The sequence below is a fragment of the Artemia franciscana genome, chromosome 13 (assembly GCF_032884065.1).
Source record: "Artemia franciscana chromosome 13, ASM3288406v1, whole genome shotgun sequence".
Lineage (NCBI taxonomy): Eukaryota > Metazoa > Arthropoda > Branchiopoda > Anostraca > Artemiidae > Artemia > Artemia franciscana.
Genome location: NC_088875.1, coordinates 8,837,141 through 8,857,678, shown reverse-complemented (window position 1 = coordinate 8,857,678; position 20,538 = coordinate 8,837,141). Strand labels below are relative to the sequence as shown.

At 34.4% G+C, this 20,538-nt stretch overlaps 1 protein-coding gene across 1 annotated transcript in view; it reads left to right on the top strand.

Annotated features, from left to right (window-relative positions):
• The window catches only part of LOC136034481 (tolloid-like protein 1), a gene marked incomplete in the record, with an annotated part of 141,238 nt that overhangs the window by 39,887 nt on the left and 80,813 nt on the right, over positions 1–20,538 (top strand). The window contains 2 exon segments of the mRNA XM_065715696.1: positions 465–595; positions 9,319–9,438. Coding sequence (XP_065571768.1) covers positions 465–595; positions 9,319–9,438 — 251 coding nt within the window.

The following is a 20,538-nucleotide window of genomic DNA, read 5'->3' as shown; positions in this document are numbered from 1 at the left end:
TCTGAGTTTTTTTGGTCCCGGCTAGACTAAAGTCATAAATGTTTGTTTTGTGGGTGGACTCCTGGCTTCCAGGAATAGGTGGATCTTGCTATCATGAGATGTTGTTAAAATAATTATTGAGCATTTGTATTTTGCTTCTTTGTAATGAGACGTTTCTTTGTTTACATGCGTCTAAGTTTAGAACTCCCCTATCTACCACCCACGTCTAAATTTTTAGTAATCAGTGCTGAATATTTGACCGTTTTTACCAGTATTCCATGTTCTTAGCTTCTCAAATAAATAAGAAATCTTAACTTTGATGAAAAAACAGGATCAATTATGTACCTCTGCATTTTTTTGACAATTGAACTACTGTAAGATTAAGTTAAATTTTCTTCTTTACTTTCATTTATTGGATGGAGATTGGTAAGTTCTTGCTTCTTTAATAAATTATTTCGTACAATTATTTGTTTCATCAATTTTAGGCATTGTGGTTCTGATTTGCCTCCTGTGTTTAAATCAACCGATAATGTTGTTCTCCTTAACTTCACAACAAATGAAGCTACGGGTTTTAGTGGATTCAGAGCCCATTATAAGGCAATCAAGACTGTCTATGGTAAGTTAATATTTTGTATTTTGTAACCTATTACTGGTAAGGTTTATACTCGATACCAAGGTGAATAGGAGGGCTGGTAAAAGTAAAGATCACAATCTAGGTGTGTCTAAGGTAAATCTATAACTGAAATTTAGGAAGATCAACTACCTTCAGGGAAGCTTTGATGTTGGTTGACTCCCAAATGAGAATACAAGAGAAACTCTCCAACAAAAGCTGAATTCTAAGGTAGAGGTCCGAATCTGATAGTGTAGAAGATGAATAAGATAATTTTAGAAAAATGTATGTTAAAGTTAAAGTAGGCGTCAGTAGATATAGAATAATGTTTAGGATATACCATTTTCCTTGACAACATCCATGCACTCTTGAGGATCAATGAAATCTGAATCTGGGTCTAAGTTGCACAGCAATTTTCACACTTCATTTGCACACAATAGATTTTGTTGGTTTTACAACTCCTCCCCTTATTAAATTAAAGCAGCCTTACGACTCCTCCTCCTCTCCCTAGGGAACAAATAGGTAGCGGGGAGGGGATATTTGAAGAAACAAATTTCTTTTTGGACGTTCTATAGCTTGTAATCTGCAGTGGGAGTGTTAAGAGTGAAAAAATGGATCGGTTTGAGAAACAAAAAATTATACAGAATCGTTTGAATATTTGAATCTAAATGATCAGTTTCAGAAGTTATTGGTGCAAAAAAAAAGTCTTCAGTCAAAGAGTGCGTGTTAATATTATGAAACAGTACTTGTTGATGGTCTTGGATTATTGTATGACCCTTTTATGTCGTATCTCAAACGCATTTATTCAATGTATTGACATGCTAATCGAAACAAAACAGAATGATGTTCTAGATTCTTAAAAAATTTACTTACACTTTCAAGCAACAATATCATTGAAAATCTAAAATTTAACCGAAGGAAGTCATGAGAACACCAAATAGGTCGACAATTTCAAAGCCTCCTCCAACTGGATTTAATTGATATTGAAGTATAGCGTCACTCATTTACTCTTCTTCCTTTTTCTCCCCCCTAGAAAACCTGAAATGAGTACCCAAAGTAAAAAGAACATTATTTCTTGGACACATATTAATTTGTAATCTCCGATGTAAGTATTAACAGTGAAAAACATACTACACATGCTCTCTAACTTTGTACACAATAGAAATTTGTTCATCCTGTGAGAATTGCTTAACTACAGATGAATATTATGAAAAGTGTAGATTATGCAATCCATGTAAGCTACATTGAGGATATGAAGTTTAAATTAAGGACTAAAATTCGTGAATTGAAGAAATTTGTGATTCTCGTGTCAGATAAGTTCTCTGTTCCGGTTGTCACTATTATATTTGGGATTAACGAGAAAACACTTATCCCGCTATCATTAGAAAATACTCTAAACGGATATTTAGTTTATTTCTTAGATACTAGTAATTTTGTGGGTTTAAATAGTTTTGGAAAGAAGAATTTGGTCCATGTTTCAATTTTCAGAACAACTAGAGAGTATGGTTTCCACATGTGATTATAATCCCATAGATTTTATTTGGCTGTTACGAGCGGAGAATTTTGTCTCTGACATTTCATCAAATAAACAAACTGAAGCACACGAATTCTACTGTATGAAGGGAAAAAAATATCATCGACATCAAACAGTTCGTGGTAACGAACTGTAGTAAGGAGCGGCCTGGCTCAATAGTAACCGGAACTCTAAAAAACGGAATCTTAACGAAAATAGAAAAATATAGAATTTTTTATTTTTTGCCAGAAGAGAGATCAAGGATGCGTGTTTAATTGTTTCTTTGTTAGTTTTTGTCTTTTTTTTCTTAGGGGTGATCATATCATCCCAGTAGTCCTAGAATGTTGTAAGAGGCCTCAGTCTAATGGAAATTAAAAGTTCTAGTGCCCTTTATAAGCGACAAAAAAAGCTGGAGGGCACCTAGGTCCACTACCATGCACATTTTCCCCCCAAAGTCACCGGATCAAAATTTTGAGACAGGCATTCTGTTCAGCTTAGTCGAAAACCTATGTATATGACTTTGGGAATGACTTAGCCTTCCCCCCCCCTCATCCCCCGGGGGAGGTGCTGAAAGTTACAAGCTTTGACCATTGTTTACATATAGTAATGGTTATTATGGAGTCTACAGACGTTTTCCGGGGCACTTTTTCGCTTTGGGGTGGGGATGGGTCGGGGGTTAAGTGGGAGGATCTTTTCATGGAGGAATTCATCATGAAGGAAACGAATTTCCACGAATGAGGCGGAGGATTTTTTAGTGTTATTTAAAAAAAACAATGAGAAAATAAATAATTTTTTTTTCAACTAGGAAGTAATGAGCAGCATTAGAACTTTAAAACGAACATAAAATATTTCTTATATAATGGGGTTTGTCTCCTCCAAAATACCTTGCTCTTCACACTAAAGTATTTTTAGTAATTTCAACTATTTATTCTACGGCCTTTGTGATTCAGGGGTCATTAGTGTAAAGAGCAAGGTATTGACGTGGGGGTGAACCCCCTCATATACCCAATAAATATACATAAATATAGAAGTTCGTTACGTAAGATAATTTGTAAGGTACATATGTTTATTACTAACAAAAATGTTCGTAAAAAAATAAATAATTAGTTTCATTTTTAAGTAATCAAAAATTGCAGGGCAACTAGGCCTCCTCCCCCACCCCTTTTTTTATCAAAATTGTCCGAGAAAACTATGAGAAACACATTTAGCAAAAAAAAATGAAAATGCAAATTTCCTTTTAGTTATTCATGTGCGGTGAGCCAAAATCAAAACATGCATTAAATCAAAAACGTTCAGAAATTAAATAAAAAAGCAAGTTTTTTTTAACTGCAAGTAAGGAACGACATTAAAACTTAAAATGAACAGAAGTTTTTCCGTACACAGAAGGGGTTGTCCCCTCCCCTTTTTCTCACTTTTTGCGCTAAAGTTTTTTTCATTGTTTTAAAAACTAGAGTTGTGATAAAGAGTCAAACTTTAGAGTAAAGAGCGGGGCGTTAGGGAAGAGACAACCCCTTTGGTATACGGATAAATTTTGTTCGTTTTAAGTTTTAATATCGCTCCTAACTTGTAGTTAAAAAAAAAAAATTTAAAAATAAATGAAGACGATATGAAGTGATCGACGGATGCAATTTTTTTCTGAGGTTCTTCTTATGAGAAGAAATCTTTCTTTGACAACAATCTTTTTCTCCTTCTTTTCTGGACAGTTTTCAGAGTTGTTGTTGTTGATGTTTTTCACTTCCCACCTGGATAGGGACTGATGGATGAATGACGACCATGCTCCATTTTTAAACCCTTCCTGTTTTACTGAGATTTGCTGTTCACCAACAGTCTTTGCTGAAGATCTAATAGTTTCCTTAAAACTTTCCTTGAATTATCACCCGAGCTGCGGTCCTGTAATGTTAAGGCAGTAAAATTTGTTGAAACTCGTACAACATATTTACTTACAAGGGGTAACGAAAAATGAAATAGCCTAGCATTCCAATTACCAAGACAATATCCAGACGTTGTAATACGTCCCTTGTAATGGCCCAATCTATGACCTATATGATGGAGACTAGGAGCAGCAGCATAACAGTAAATATAGAGACCTACAAATATAATTCTACTACTGTTTGTCTGGAATAGTGGGTCAAAAATGTATTTAATGAAACACTAGCCTTTTGTTACAGCAAAAAGATCTCCGAGTTCTTAATGTCAGTTAACAAATCTTACTCTTCAGTGGCGGAGTTTCAAATGTGAAATGATTGCCAAAACATATTGGAGATATGTCATATTGTAATGTTCAACATTTTCTTATACCTTTTCTCCTCACGATACCTAGAAGAGGAAAGTTGAAATTACCAATTCTCTTGGATTCCAGTAATGAACTATAGATAAATATACAACTGCCAGAGGAGAAACTGGGTTCATAGATACTATGGACCTAATAAGTGATAATATGCTCACTTTCACTAAAAATTTTAGCTTTAATACTTTTATTTTTAGAAACAAAAACCTCGCGTAAATTGTCATTAAGGAGAATTATTCTATTTTCAACTGGATTGGTAATGTCAATTCTCCTCTGTTCTCTTTAAGAGTTGATTATGAAACCATCCTTTTTTTTGAGCCGCTAGTTTTTTGTTGATAACTCGACACAGGTCATCCAAATTGCTATGTTCCTTGTTGGGTATGATACCAAAGGGATAATCATCATAATCAAAAGTTACCATCTATTCATAGTAAGGGAATGGCCAGTCAAGGGGTCTTACTTTAATCTGATATAAGTTTTCCTTTCATAAAGTTCCATATCTATTCTTGATAACGCAATCGACAATTATTTTCATATGTATCCTCAAATTTAATGGAGGGGGAGAACTTACTTGGAAGCATTGGAAATAAACGTCACATAGAAATGATTGGTCATTGTGTACATCTTCAATACCAATCCAAAAATGAATTTCAGAGCTGTTCCCAAGCCTGCGAACTAAGAAATGTTAGTTATTTCCTTGCGTTCGAGTTTTAATACTTTATAAATTTGACCAAATCCACTGACTTTAACCACTTCAATTCATAGTCATATAATCTTCCAAAATCTCATCATCTGTGTTATCCCGTAGTCAATAGGTCAAAGGTTCAGTCGCCAGGAGTTTTGTTATTTTAATAACTCTGTAAACCATAGGTAATTTCCTTTTTCAAAAATATTGCTTTGATGTTTGATTCGAACAGTATCACCCGCAGAGGACTGGCCTTTCATTCTAACTTTCTTTTATCTAAATTTTGAGTAAAAGTAACAGTATATTTGAGCGTACAGTATCTGGAAATGAGAAGACGAATGGTTGTGAGCAAATGTTCTGCCAATGAAGCCTTGATTGCACTATGACTATGACACTACTCTGTACCAAATTTAGTAGAATTCTTTTTCATGCAGATGGACAGATTCACTTCCTCGATCTGTCTTAATTTCTTGTATGAATCTTTGTCAAATATTGTTTCTAAAGCATTTGTAATCTCCTGTCAAGATAAGATTTCAATTGAATTGTATTGGAGTAGCGACGTAAAATACTGATTGCAGAGGAAATATACTTATATGGTTTGTTGTGTTGTCGCTGCGTCTCATCCAAAGTCATAAGATCAGCTTGCATGAATTGTAGGAGATAGAAGGCCTTAATTTTTTCAATATTCATTACTGCAAAGTCTGCGATATGGATAAAAAGTGAAGCTGCGTTCATTTTGTAGATATTCTTTTGCTACGGTCTGTTGGAAATTAGAGGCATAAATAAGTGCGTTTGGGACGCTAAGACTTCCCATCTCACCAATATTAGCGGAGACAAGTTATAAAGGCTTATGCATTTTTTGCATCTAAAATTGTACTACCTGATCTGCTACCCTTGTGTTTACTAGCACTAAAGGAAAGAAACCATTTCCCACCCTCTAAAGTTGAATCGTGGCTACTGCTGCTATTTTAGTATGATTTAGACGTAAATATTAGCATTAATGTTTAAAAAGTATCTTTTCCAGAATCGTCATCATCGTTTACTCATCTCAATTGCATTATTCTTTCAAAATATTCCTGTTATCTACTCATACTTAGAGAAAGTTCGTCATTTATAAGTATTTCTGAAAATTTGTGTCAATGGATATAGTTTTTTATAACGATTTTTAGACAAAATCACCTACTAGATCAATGAAATTGTAATTTCTGCTACTTTCGATTAGGACTCGATTACTTATAGTATGAATTTGAATATCACTGCCTTCATTTGAGTAATTTAAAAATCTTCTACTTTGCTCTCCATTGCTAACTGGTGGTAAATCTAATATTTTAATAAGTAATCTTTCATTGGTGACGATGACGACAACACAGATGATTCTGACTTTTTTGAATCTTGTATCTTATCTACAACGTTCACAATAATGAAGGGTTTAATTGATGTGATTTTATTTGTCAGTACGATCAAGTGTGGAAATCTGAAAATCTGAAGTGTGGAGATTGTGAAAAAACTTTCACTTGCCTGAGCTAAATATTTTCTTTTCTGTTTTTGACTTTGTTTTTTATTGGACGGGGCCCGAACAATGATTTTATCCTGTCTAGCCTGCTTCATAATAGCATCTGGTAGTTGAACATTGTCTGTAGTTAAATTTCCGCACAGCTTGGAAATGTTTTTCATTAATTCCAGATCTACATTGTTCAGTGCGACCTTCCTAAGCTTTGGCTTTGAACTAAACAAAATAGAGAAACAATATCAATTGTGATGCAATATCTTCGACGTCAAAATTTCAATTAATATCATTTTCTATTACCATCGGTAGCTAAACTGTTAATTTATGATCAAATATATTACTTACAACACTTATATATTCAAGTGTATTTCGACTTAGGCAAATTACAATGAACCCATATGCTTAGCCTGTGAACTGATTGTAAGCTACAAGTAGGAATTTATGCTGACTTGGATAATTTTTTTGTTTAAATTTATGAGGGAACTTGAGTCACCAACAACTTTGTAGACAAAGTAATGAGTGCAGATCAATATAAGTGTTTTCAAACATTTACTTTGATCAAAATGATTGTGTTGGACAACGGTAACGGAATTTTTTTATGTTCCTGACCTATTATGAGCAATTGAATAATTTTCTCAGACCACTGCTTTTATTGATTCGTCTATATCATCAACAACAAGCCAAGATTTTGGTTCAATTTAATGGATCACAGCATCCTGTCCCTTGATGAATTTATCCTGAGGTTGAATTACCCTTAACCCCATCACATGACTCTTACTAAACACTATAGCAAAAGTATATATTTTCACAGATGTTCGATGATCCCCTGCTACCACCAACATTTCACCTCGATTTTGAATCATTTCCATCCAAAGTGTAGTTTCCCCACTCATAGATTGCACACAGAGAAGAGCTTTGAAGGGTGATTCGGAGTTCAGTATCGTTTTAGAGTTCAAAGGCAAAACATATAAAATCGGATATCTTGTGAATATTATTAAGCCATCTCTGACGAGTACAGATCTCAGATAAAGAATATTGTTTAACCCGAGACAGGGATCTGCCTCAGTGAAATGTCAGTTAGATTCTTACTCTGTCCTGTTTTGAATTTTGTCTAACGATCTATGAAAGTTGGAGTGAAATTCGACAAGATAGCGAAATCGTGTTGCAAATTTTTCTGTCACGATGATATTATTGTCGCCAAAAAGACATTGTATGAGGAGGTAGGACCCGACAAGCGATGTATCAAGCATGTAAACGATGAAGATTATGTCATAGATATTGGAAAATTACTGCACAAGTGTAGTAAGGAAAAGCAGCTGCTACCAAAGTTTCTTATTAATGCCCACAAGAAGTCCCAGTGGCATCTGAGTTAGTTGGAGCTGTCATTACTTCTGCGGTTAACCAAATATGCCGAAAGCTGGACAATTTTATGCATTGCGCGACTGATTAGCCCATCCCATCCCTTTCTATTAATGAGAAGCCTGTGCCTTCAAACCCTCTACTTCAAAAAGCGTGCTCTGACTCGAAGTTTTGGCTGAGAATCTGGAACGAGTGTGGCAGGCCGAGATCCGGTGCTGTGAATTCGGCTCGTATATTTTGCAAGCGCAAATTCAACCGTGAACTAAGTCTGCACATGACAGAGGTGAAAATTAATAGTGCTAACAAAATCGCTGAAAATCCCAATTTGATATGGAAACTACGCCCCAATCCTACTGGTGTTCCTAGCTCTGGAGTGATTCCTGTATCCGAAGTGGGTTAGTCATTTTTCTGAACACTTCAAGTGCCCTGATAGTAATGCTCAACTTGAATTTGACGAAGAGATTGGAAGTATTTTACAGACAAAGCCGAAAACGGGCAGGGCTGTTGTCTTGTCTTGTATTATTAAAGATCTAGTAAGAAAACTGAAGAAAAAATTATCGTCTGGATACGATGGGCTTTGTGGGTATCATTTGGAATTTGGTAGTGCCTTGTTATTTGAACATTTAGCTTTGTTATTTCAGATGATATTTTTTATTTGGGGGTTGTGCCTGATAATCTTTGTATTGGGGTAATTTAAAACATTTAAAAAAAATGGTAAATCAATTTTAGTTGTAATTCGTATCGTCCTATTACGGTGTAGAGCGTATTATCAATAAATTTTGAGCTCCTAATTGTTCATGATGTTCAGAGGATTTGTAAGATGCCCCCCTTCCAGTTCGGTTTTCAGCGGTTGTTTGGGTGCTTCCAGGCACTGAGATCCCTTTGTTCGGCATTGATAGATTCTGTTGGGAAAGGAGAAATTTCGGTGGTGGAGGTACAGAAAATTTTGGTTTTAAGAAATATTTTATTTTATTTGCACTGTTGTTTAAAAATTTATCACCATTTTTTTTAGCGTTAGGGGGCTAAAAAAAAAAAAAAAATTTTTACAAGCATTTTTGTTACGTTTTTACGAGTGACAAAAATTCGAGGGGTTCAAACCTTATTAGTAAAGCTGTTTAGTATCCAATCACTTTTGACTCTGAGAAAGGGTACTATAACTGTCAATCTTTGATCGTATGAGCCCCTACCAAATTTTTTACGACTACCCCTTCCTTGATTCTCACAAAGGAGTATACGCTATGATTTTCTCTTTCTTCTTGATGCTTTTTGCCCAACAATATTATTGGCTAGTATATAATACAAAGGTTCTTGTATTGCATTCTGCATTGTATTGTATTCTGTATTTTATTGTATGTATTGTATTCTTGTATTATTTTAGGATCACCAAGTACAACCACGGATCCTTTACCTGAGACAACTCCATCCTTTGTAACAACAAATTTGAACAGCCAGACTACATTAGCACCACCAATTTCTGGTTTTCAGACCAACAGTAAAGGTAATATGTTATTAATTTCTAATGCTTGTTGTCCAACAATATTTTGGCTATTATATAATACCATGGTTCTTCATTTGTTTTTGTGCAAGAGATGTCATGTTCCATGTTTTTTTTGCATCTTTAAACTTATTTCCTCCCCTTTTTAAACAAATTTGACAGGATAATTATGTTTTTTATATAGTCGGAATTCCATTTGTTACTAACAGTGGTTGAATCTGCTTGGCAGTAGTTTATCTTATCAAAGTTTAGCAACAACTTTACAGTTTTACCATTAGATAGTTATTTTAAAGATTGTTTTATCTCGGTATTAAGTATAAATAAATATAAGTTTTCAAATGAAAGTAGAGAGCGAAACTAAAACCTAAACGAACAAAAAAAGCAAGTCGATAAATTGTAAGTTCTGCATAGCTGATATATATTATCTGATAATTATTATCTACATATGATATCTGATAGTGTAGTAAGGCTTGAACTTATTTTTACAGATATTTGACAGATAGTTGACCTTGAATCTCGATCTGGTAACAATAGGTCAATCGTAGATAACAACTCTATCAAAAAACAAAAATGAATACAACACATGTGGCAAATTTGTTTACCTGGGTAATTGCCATTGAATGGAAATTAAACAACAGCAAAAAAAAAAGAGGAACTATTTGCCAGTGAAACTAAATATTACAGAAAACAACCATTTTGGTAAATATCTTCACTATGCGGTATAGATGTATGAGCTGTCCATCACATAAGGAGATATGTTAAGAAAACAATAGAATATATACCCCACCCCTCAATATGCAAATATATATACCCAGAATTGCACTATGATTCTAATACAACCTTTATTTTCATCGCAAATTCCGCACACTTCCGAATCAGGCTGTATACTTGCACATTCTGGGGCGAGGGGAAAGCTCATCTGTGATGCAAATGAAGGTTATATTTAGATTCAAAATGTAATTCTGGGTATATATTTGCAAATTAGGGTGTTGGGGTGTATACTCTATTAATATATGTATAAATCTATATATATAAAAATAAGTTGTCTGTGTGTGTGTGTGTCTGTCGAGTGACGTCACTGTCCGCATATGACGTCTGTCTATATCTCTATATATAAAAATAAGTTGTCTGTCTGTGGATGTGTGGATGGGTCAGGTGACGTCACCTGAAAAAACTGGATCAGGTGACGTCAAAACTGAAAAAACTAAAAAAAGGCAAAAACTACAAAAAAAACTAAAAACTAATAAAAAAAATAAAAAAGCTAAAAAACTAAAAAAACTATAAAGGTAAAAACCAATAAAAAACTAAAAAAAAAACTGAAAAAACTAAAAAAAGGCAAAAACTACAAAAAAAAACTAAAAACTAATAAAAAAAGTAAAAAAGCTAAAAAACTAAAAAAACTAAAAAAACTAAAAAAAGGTAAAAAACTAAAAAAAATAAAAAATAAAAAAAAACTAAAAAAAAGGAAAAAACTGAAAAATAAGCTAAAATAAAGGTAAAAACCAATAAAAAACTAAAAAGAAAAAAAGGAAAAAACTAATAAATGACGACACTCAAAGAGAAAGCGACCAGGACAAAAGGAATGTTCGATTAGCAATCAACAAAGCACCGGGACACAGAGAGTATAAATGACGACCAGGACATAAGTAAAAAAAAAACTATCTATATATATAAAAATAAGTTGTCAAACTAAAAAAAGGCAAAAACTACAAAAACTACAAAAAAAACTAAAAACTAATAAAAAAGCTAAAAAACTAAAAAAACTAAAAAAAAGGCAAAAACTAAAAACTAAAAAAACTAAAAAAACTAATAAAAAAAATAAAAAAGCTAAAAAACTAAAAAAACTAAAAAAACTAAAAAAAGGTAAAAAACTAAAAAAACTAAAAACTAAAAAAAACTAAAAAAGGAAAAAACTGAAAAATAAGCTAAAATAAAGGTAAAAACCAATAAAAAACTAAAAAAAAAACTGAAAAAACTAAAAAAACTAAAAAAAGGTAAAACACTAAAAAAAATAAAAAATAAAAAAAAAATAAAAAAAAAGGAAAAAACTGAAAAATAAGCTAACATAAAGGTAAAAACCAATAAAAACTAAAAAGAAAAAAAGGAAAAAACTAAAAAAAATTTTCATCTAAAAAACTAAAAAAAACTAAAAAAGGTAAAAACTAAAAGAACTAAAAAAGAAAAAAATAAATGACGACACTCAAAGAGAAAGCGACCAGGACAAAAGGAATGTTCGATTAGCAATCAACAAAGCACCGGGACATAGGGAGTATAAATGACGACCAGGACATAAGTAAAAAAAAAATTAACAAAACTAAAAAGAAGGTAAAAACTACAAAAAAACTAAAAAGAAAAAAAAACTAAAAACTAATAAAAAAACTAAAAAATCTAAAAATCTAAATAAACTAAAAAAGAAAAAAAAGGAAAAAAATAAAGGAGAAAAACAAAACTAAAAAACGAATGTATATACAGACCGGTACACCGGGATACAAATGACGACCGGGACACAGGGAATATAAATGACGACCGGGAAACAGGGACACAACTACAACGGGGACACCGGGGGAAACAGGGGGATATAAATGACGACCGGGACAAAAAAACTAAAAAGAAAAAAAAACTAAAAACTAATAAAAAAACTAAAAAATCTAAAAATCTAAATAAGCTAAAAAAGAAAAAAAAAAGGAAAAAAATAAAGGAGAAAAACAAAACTAAAAAACGAATGTATATACAGACCGGGACACCGGGATACAAATGACGACCGGGACACAGGGAATATAAATGACGACCGGGACACAGGGACACAACTACAACGGGGACACCGGAGGAAACAGGGGGATGTAAATGACGACCGGGACACCGGGACAGGGAATGGTCGATTAGCAATCACCATCAACAAAGCTCAAGGGCAATCATTAGAATCATGAGGTATAGATCTGAATACAGATTGTTTTCCCATGGACCATTATATGTTGCATGTTCAAGAGTCGGTAAACCTGACAATCTATTTATATGCAAAGACAATGGGACAGCAAAGAATGTTGTATATTCGCAAGTTTTACGTAGTTAAAACCATATATATATATATCTATCTATATTCACAGGTGGGACATAGGGACACAACTACAATGGCGCGTAACTATTATGGCGCGTAACGACTTACGCGCGCGGGGGGGCTTGGGGGGGGCGCGAAGCGCCCCCACCAACTAGGTGTTGGGGTGGCGCGAAGCGCCACCCCAACAGCTAGTATATATATATAAATAAGTTGTCTGTGTGTCTGTCGAGTGACGTCACTGTCCGCATATGACGTCTGTCTATTATTATTGTCTATATATATAAAAATAAGTTGTCTGTGTGTGTGTGTGTGTGTCAAGTGACGTCATGTTTGTGTGTCGACTGACGTCATGTTTGTCGACTGACGTCATTTTAAGGATTGAGCTGTATGCGTCATGAAGTTGTTTGTCGACTGACGTCATGTTTGTCAACTGATGAAATTACATACCGGGACACAAATGACGATCGGGACACAGGGAATATAAATGACGACCGGGAACCTCAAAGAGAAATTACAGACTGGGACACCCGGACACAAATCACGACCGGGACACAGGGAATATAAATGACGACCGGGACCGGGACACAGGGATTGTTCTAATAGAAATTGCAGACCAGGACACCGGGACACAAATGACGACCGGGACACAGGGAATATAAATGACGACTGGGACACTCAAAGAGAAATTACAAACTGGGACACCGGGACACAGGGAATATAAATGACGACCGGGACACAGGGACACATCATTAGAATAATGAGGTATAGATCTGAATACGGATTGTTTTTCCCATGGACAAGTATATGTTGCATGTTCAAGAGTCAGTAAACCTGACAATCTATTTATATACACAGACAATGGGACAGCGAAGAATGTTGTATATTTGCATGTTTTACGTAGTTAAAAACATATATATATATATATATATATATATATATATATATATATATATATATATATATATATATATATATATATATATATATATATATATATATATATATATATATATATATATATATATATATATATATCTATCTCTATTCACAGGTGGGACACAGGGACACAACTACAATGGCGCGTAACTAATATGGCACGTAACGACTTACGCGCGCGGGAGGGCTTGGGGGGCGCGAAGCGCCCCACCAACTAGGTGTTGGGGTGGCGCGAAGTGCCACCCCAACAGCTAGTACATATATAATATTAATATTTTTTTGGTCCTATTATTTATACCCAACATACGAGCTGAGCTCTGCTAATATATATTTATGTTATATATTTGTATCTCCGTAATGTAACACTGACAAATTCCCTTAACTTCTTGGAAGAGTCACAAGCGCCAGAAACTACAAGACCCTTTCGGTTACGTCTACTTTTATACAGTGAAATTTTTCTATACGCTAGCCTTAGGTTCTTAACTGCTCCATATATCAAAATTGGATTTTTCAAAGAAAGAGATGAACTAAACGAGAATCTTAGCCAATTTACTGGAACGGAGCAAGGAATTAAGACTTTATTGACAAACAGACGGAAAATTCTCAGATTAGGCTCCTACAGCTATAGATTATTGCTATAGATGATGCTCACAGCTGCATACGCTCCTCTTTCATCAAAATATACTCAAAGCTTTCCTCTTTAAATTCTCGTAATAAGTTCCAATTCCTTCCTTCCAACCTCTTTCACCCCCTACAGGAAGGACCTGCTTTTCCTTTAGCCGTAGATGTATGGCCAAATAAGACAATATTTGGCAAACTATCTTCCGCAAGACATGTCCTATCCATCTCAATCTTTCTCTCCTTATAACCCTAGACAGCGGGATAGAACACATTTTTCGTACAGTGCTAGGCAGCTGCAGTGTTTGAGTCTACGTAGAAATATTACTTTGAAACATGGTTCTCGGGATTGTGCTCAGTATAAGATAAGATATTTATTTCGTAAAGCTTCTATCACTAGCCCCAAGGGACCGAATTCACATTTCGGTGAAAAAAAAATCACAAGAAAGCACAACAACTAAAAACTGGCAAACAATACCAAAACAAAACTAACGGAATGACAAAACCATTTATTAGTCAAAAATATTAAGTTATAAAATGTCAGAAAGTTGAAAAGGTAAAAAAAAACTGATAAATAAAAATGGGGTGAAATAAAATATAGATTAAAACAGGTTTAAAAGAGAAACATATCGAAAGGAGGAGGAAATAAAATAAGGAAACGAACAGAAAATTCCGATATCACCATATCTTCAGTACCGAATAATGAAAAAATTAAAACTAGCGGTTAATTTTATCAGTAATGGAGGGGACAAATGTGTTTCTTTCATACCTGGAGATGAAACAACTGATGGGGAGCAAGAGAGGAACGGGTTTAGAAACAATACGTCAAAGGTGGTCTCTGGGTGGGGAGCGTCTTTTGGGGAAAATGTTTCCGTGCGAAGGTTTGTTTTTGCCTTTCTTGTAAAACGGTGTCACAACGTAACTCTGTTGTGCTCAAGTGTCTATTGCTTGGCCTTTTTCAGAAGTAGCAAGTATGGTACCCTTGCTTTTTTGAAGATTATTCTCAGGGCTCCTTTTTGGATGAATTCATTTTTTTTCTTGATTCATCACGGGAGATGCCAGGATGCCAAACTGGGCCAGCACATTCAAGATGCAGGCAAACAAAGAAAATATAAATCCTTAAAGAATGATAGTGAGGCTGTTTAATTTATTTAGGAGCTTCAGAAGAGAAATGGACGCATTAACTCTATGGATAATATCATTAGCGTGGATATCACACTTTTAAGTTGTAAGTTGTAAAATGTCAGAAAGTTGAAAAGGTAAAAAACTGATAAAATAAAAAAAGAGGTGAAATAAAATATAGATTAAAACAGGTTTAAAAAAGAAACATATCAAAAGGGGGAGGAAACAAAATAAGGAAACAAACAGAAAATTCCGATAACACCATATCTTCAGTACCGAATAATGAAAAAAATAAAAACTAGCGGTTAATTTTCTCAGTAATGGAGGGGACAAACGTTTTTTTCATACCTGGAGGTGAAACAACTGATGGGGAGCAAGATAGGAACGGGTTTAGAAACAATGCGTCAAAAGTGGTCTCTGGGTGGGGAGTGTCTTTTTGGGAAAATGTTTCCGTGCGAAGGTTTGTTTTTGCCTTTCTTGTAAAACGCTGGCACAACGTGACTCTGTTGTGCTCAAGTGTCTATTGCTTGGCCTTTTTCAGAAGTAGCAAGTATGGTACCCTAGCTTCTTTGAAGATTATTCTCAGGGCTCCTTTTTGGATGAATTCATTTTTTTCTTAATTCATCACGGGAGATGCCAGGATGCCAAACTGGGCCAGCATATTCAAGATGCAGGCGGACAAAGAAAATATAAATTCTTAAAGAATGGGAGTGAGGCTGTTTAATTTATTTAGGAGCTTCAGAAGAGAAATGGACGCATTAGCTCTATGGATAATATCATTAACGTGGATATCACACTCTTAGAAAGAAATTGTCACTTTTAGAAGAATCTAAAACACTTTAAGAAGAATTAGAAGAAATTGTCACCCCAAGTAATTTAAAGGTGGACACAGGAATGTTTGGGGGGATAAGGTTGAGATAGAAGGGTGAGGTTTTAAGGAAACACATTTGTATAATCATTGATTTAGAGGAGTTTACTCTCATGTCTAGGGCCGTAGCGTTGTCTGCGATAAAATTGAGGATGCTCATAGGGTTGTTTATTGAGTTTCTGTAGCAGGTTTCCACAACCGTTAGGTCATCCACAAATTTTCATCTGTCAGGAAATTCCTTAGCGAGGCAATTAATCATAATGAAAAAAGAAGTGAACCTAGGAGAGTACCTCGTGTTACTCCATTCTGAACAGGTAGGGGACTGGAATAATGACTCTGATATATGGCTACCTGTGATCTACTCGACAAAAAAGAGGCAAATAATTTAACAGGAAAGAATCAACATTATATTCAGTTACAAGTTTCTCAACTAACATATTGTGGTTAACAAGGTTAAATGCTTTTCGAAGGTCAATGAAAATTAAATTTGGCCAGTAATTAGTTTTTTTTAGAGAATTTTCCCAATTTAGTCAATAAGAAAAAGAAGGTAATGGGAAGTAGAAAGAGATTTGAGGTTCCCAAATTGCACCAGGTCAGTAAGAGGTAGTATTTTTTCTTTTAGTCAATTTGCAAGGAATCTTTTATATATTTTAGAAAATATAGGAATAAGTGAAATAGGATGAACACCTAAATCAGGTTTTCCATCTCTCTTTTTCTTTCTCAGTACTTTCAGATTGACTCCCAGAGTTTGGCGTCTAGACTTAATATCCTCTCTTTCCATACCTTTCGGGGTTTACCTGCTTTTCATTCGGTATCAGTTTTTATTTGGGGCCCAGATTTTATCTGGGGCTGAATGGGGCTACATTTTATGAAAATTTTGCTCAAAATATTTAATAAGAAACATTTTATAAAAAGTGGAAAATTTTTGCAAAAAATAGCAAAATATCTAGGTGGCAACTGACCCCCTCTTAATGGAATCCATTTTAACCGCAATCTAAGTTTTTGATGCAGCTTTTTCACATTTCCCCCCTTTTTTGCTCCTTTTCAATGTTGTTTTTGTAAAATAATTTAATAGGTAATGATAATTTTAGTAACTTTAATATATTTAATTACTTGAGGACTTTTCAACTGTGTTGTTGGTTTTGTAAAGCCCAACTCCCATAAATTAAAGTCACTGCATTGGGGTTGGGATGCAGCTAGCTAGAACAAGGAAGGCGATGCTTTGTTCGTTTTGTTACCATAAGTTACATGCTGTAGTTGTCGATTTATCAACAATTAGTCTCCATTTTAAGTAGGATTCAGCTTGGATAAACTTTTCAAAGGTTATAAAAAAAAGGCAAAGAATCTTCTGTATGCAAGTAAGCAGTTTATTTTTCAAAAAAATATGTTATATGTATTTTAGTCTAATTGGGGGTGCGACTGACGTTTACTCCCATGCCTTTTTGAGTGACCTTTCCGCGGCTGATTGTCAAGACTTTTAATAGACTTATGGTCATATGATCAATACAGGGGGGGGGGGGTAATTTAGTTTAAATTAGTAATCCATTCTCTTAAATTAGTAACCCAAATTGTTAATCTTAGTTGTTTTAGAGAATTTTTGGCCTTTGGGATGGAAGTTATGATGAAATATCTGGTCAAGGTTTCAGATGGACAGTGCTCAACCTATTCTAGGGATATGCTAAATCATTGATTTTTATAATTTTAGTGACATTATGCCCTATACCACTGAATCATCAAGTTTTATCAGATAATTGACTTTAATTAGTTTAGATAAAGTTGGGTCTTGGCCACTGAACCTGTAATGATATATTTGACTGACGATATAGATAACCAATCAGCGATAACAAATAGATAACCAGACAACGTGACCAGATGACCAGATAACACATACATTTAAATTTTTATAGTCAAAATTTCTTAATAATATAAAAGTTTCAAGCTCCTATCTACAAAAATGTGGAATTTTGCATTTGTTACCAGAAGATAGGCAGGAGCTATTGTCAATACGGAAGTTGTTCGTGTAACATCAAACAGTTTGTGGTAACGAACTGTAGTAAGGAGCGACCCGGTTCAATAGTTACTGAAACTTAAATAAATGGAAGTAAGGTAGTAAGTCAACTGGAAGTAAGGAGCAGTATTAAAACTTAAAACGAACAGAAAATGTTACGTATATAAGGAGCTTCGTTGCATCCACAATACATTGTTCTTTACGCTAAAGTATATTCAGTAATTTCAACTATTTATTCTACGGTCTTTGTGATTCAGGGGTCATTCTGAAAATATTGGGAAAAAATTCAAGCTTTAGCGTAAAGAGCAAGTTATTGACGAGGGAGCGAACCCCCTCGTCAATATACTTAATAAACATATACAAATATAGAAGTTCGTTACTTGTTAATTCCTAAGTTACGTATATTTATTACTGAAAAAATCTGTCGTAAAAAATAAAAAATTCTAGTTGCGTTTTTAAGTAACCAAAAATGGGAGGGTAACTAGGCCTCCTCTCCCCCCTCTTTTTTATCAAAATCGTCCGATCAAAACTATGAGAAAGCCATTTAGCGAGAAAAAAAAATTAATATGCAAATTTTGTTTTAATTATTCATCTGCGGTGAGCCAATATGAAAACATGTATTAAATTAAAAACGTTCAGAAATAAAATAAAAAAATAAGTTGTTTTAACTGCAAGTAAGGAGCGACATTAAAACTTAAAACGAACAGAAATTATTCCGTATATGAAAGGGGTTGTCCCCTTGTCAATGCCTCGCTCTTTAGACTAACGTTTTTATTGTTTTAAAAAGTAGAATTGTGACAACGAGTCAAACTTTACCTTAAAGAGTGAGGCGTTGAGGAGGGGACAACCGCTTTCATATACAGAATAATTTCTGTTCGTCTTAAGTTTTAATGTCGCTCCTTACTTGCAGTTAAAAAGAATTGATTTTTTTATTTAATTTCTCATTATCTTTTTTTATATTATGCCAGAAAATCTTGCGCCCCCTTCACGGAAATTCTCTTCCCTCATGATAAATTCCTCCATTGAATGATGCTCCGACGCAATCCCCTATCCCCGACCAGCCCCCAGCCCAACGCGAAAAAATTCCCCTGATATCGTCTGTACCCTTCCCAATGCCCATTACTATATGTAAACAATAGTCAAAATTTGTAACTTGCAGCCCCTCCCCCGGGGAGTGTAGGGGGATTAAGTTTTCCCCAAATTAGAACAAAACGAACAAAACGGCTATCTCACAATTTTGATCTGGTTCTCGTATACGCTGAATGGGACGGTGTGATTTTCGTTAAAATTCTATGACTTTTAGGGGGTGTTTCCACCTATTTTCTAAAATAGGGCAGATTTTCTCAGGCCCGTAACTTTTGACGGGCAACACTAAACCTGATGAAACTTATATATTTAAAATCAGCAATAACGTGTAATTATTTTGATGTAACTATTGGTATCAAAATTCTGCTTTTCTAGAGTTTCGGTTACTATTGAGCTGGGTCGCTCCTTGCTGCAGTTTGTTACCACGAACTGTTTGAAAAACCTATTTATAACTCAACTAACAAAAGCCGGTTACAAGAAATTACTTTAAAGTATTACATCGTCTTACTCCCAACCAGATCAAGCGGTCCCAACCCCAAATCTGCCACTATTTTCAGGGGGAATGTCCCCCAGCTAGATCCGCCACAGCCTATTTTAAGTCTGTATTAGTTTGAGTTGGCCTCAACTGCTGCAAGACTGAACTAACTTGAGTCAAATAATTACTCCCTTTGCTTGAGTAGGCACAAAAAAATATCAATAATTAATTACTTGATCTGATTTTAAAACGTAGATAATAATAAAAGGTAGAATATATGTAAGGAAAATGAGATACCAGTCTGTTGTGGTAATTTTGAAGTAATTTTGTACTGTTTTTGCGACAGTATGACATGATTGGAATGTACTACGTGAACCCAAATTTTACATCTATTGATATTTCTTCACCATATCAAATATTACTTCACCATATATATTACTGTTTTAAAAAGTAGAGTTGAGAGAAAAAGTCAAACTTTAGCGCAAAGAGCGGGGCGTTGAGGAGAGAACAGCCCCTTTCATATACGGGGTAATTTCTGTTTGTTTTAAGTTTTAATGTCACTCCTTGCTTTCAGTTAAGAAAAAACTTGTCTTTTTTTATTTAATAATTGTTAAGACCGGTTCTTTTTCTATAAAAGTTTGAAATGAAGTTGTAGTTTCTGTTAGATTTTACTGATGACGCATACCACCTAAATTTATTTAATTAATTTTAGATTTACTAGCGGAATCTGTCCGTAGGCTGTTACCACAAAAGACAACGGGAAGGTGAAAATCCTCATTTGGAATTAAAAAAGAGGGAATACTTAAAATCCTAACTTCCCTAGGCTATCGAAATGATATTTTAGGATTGTGCTGTTACGATGGTGCTAAAAAACTTTATATTAAATTTTGTTTAATTGTAAAAGATTCATTTTCGAGTCTTGCTATGGCACAGAG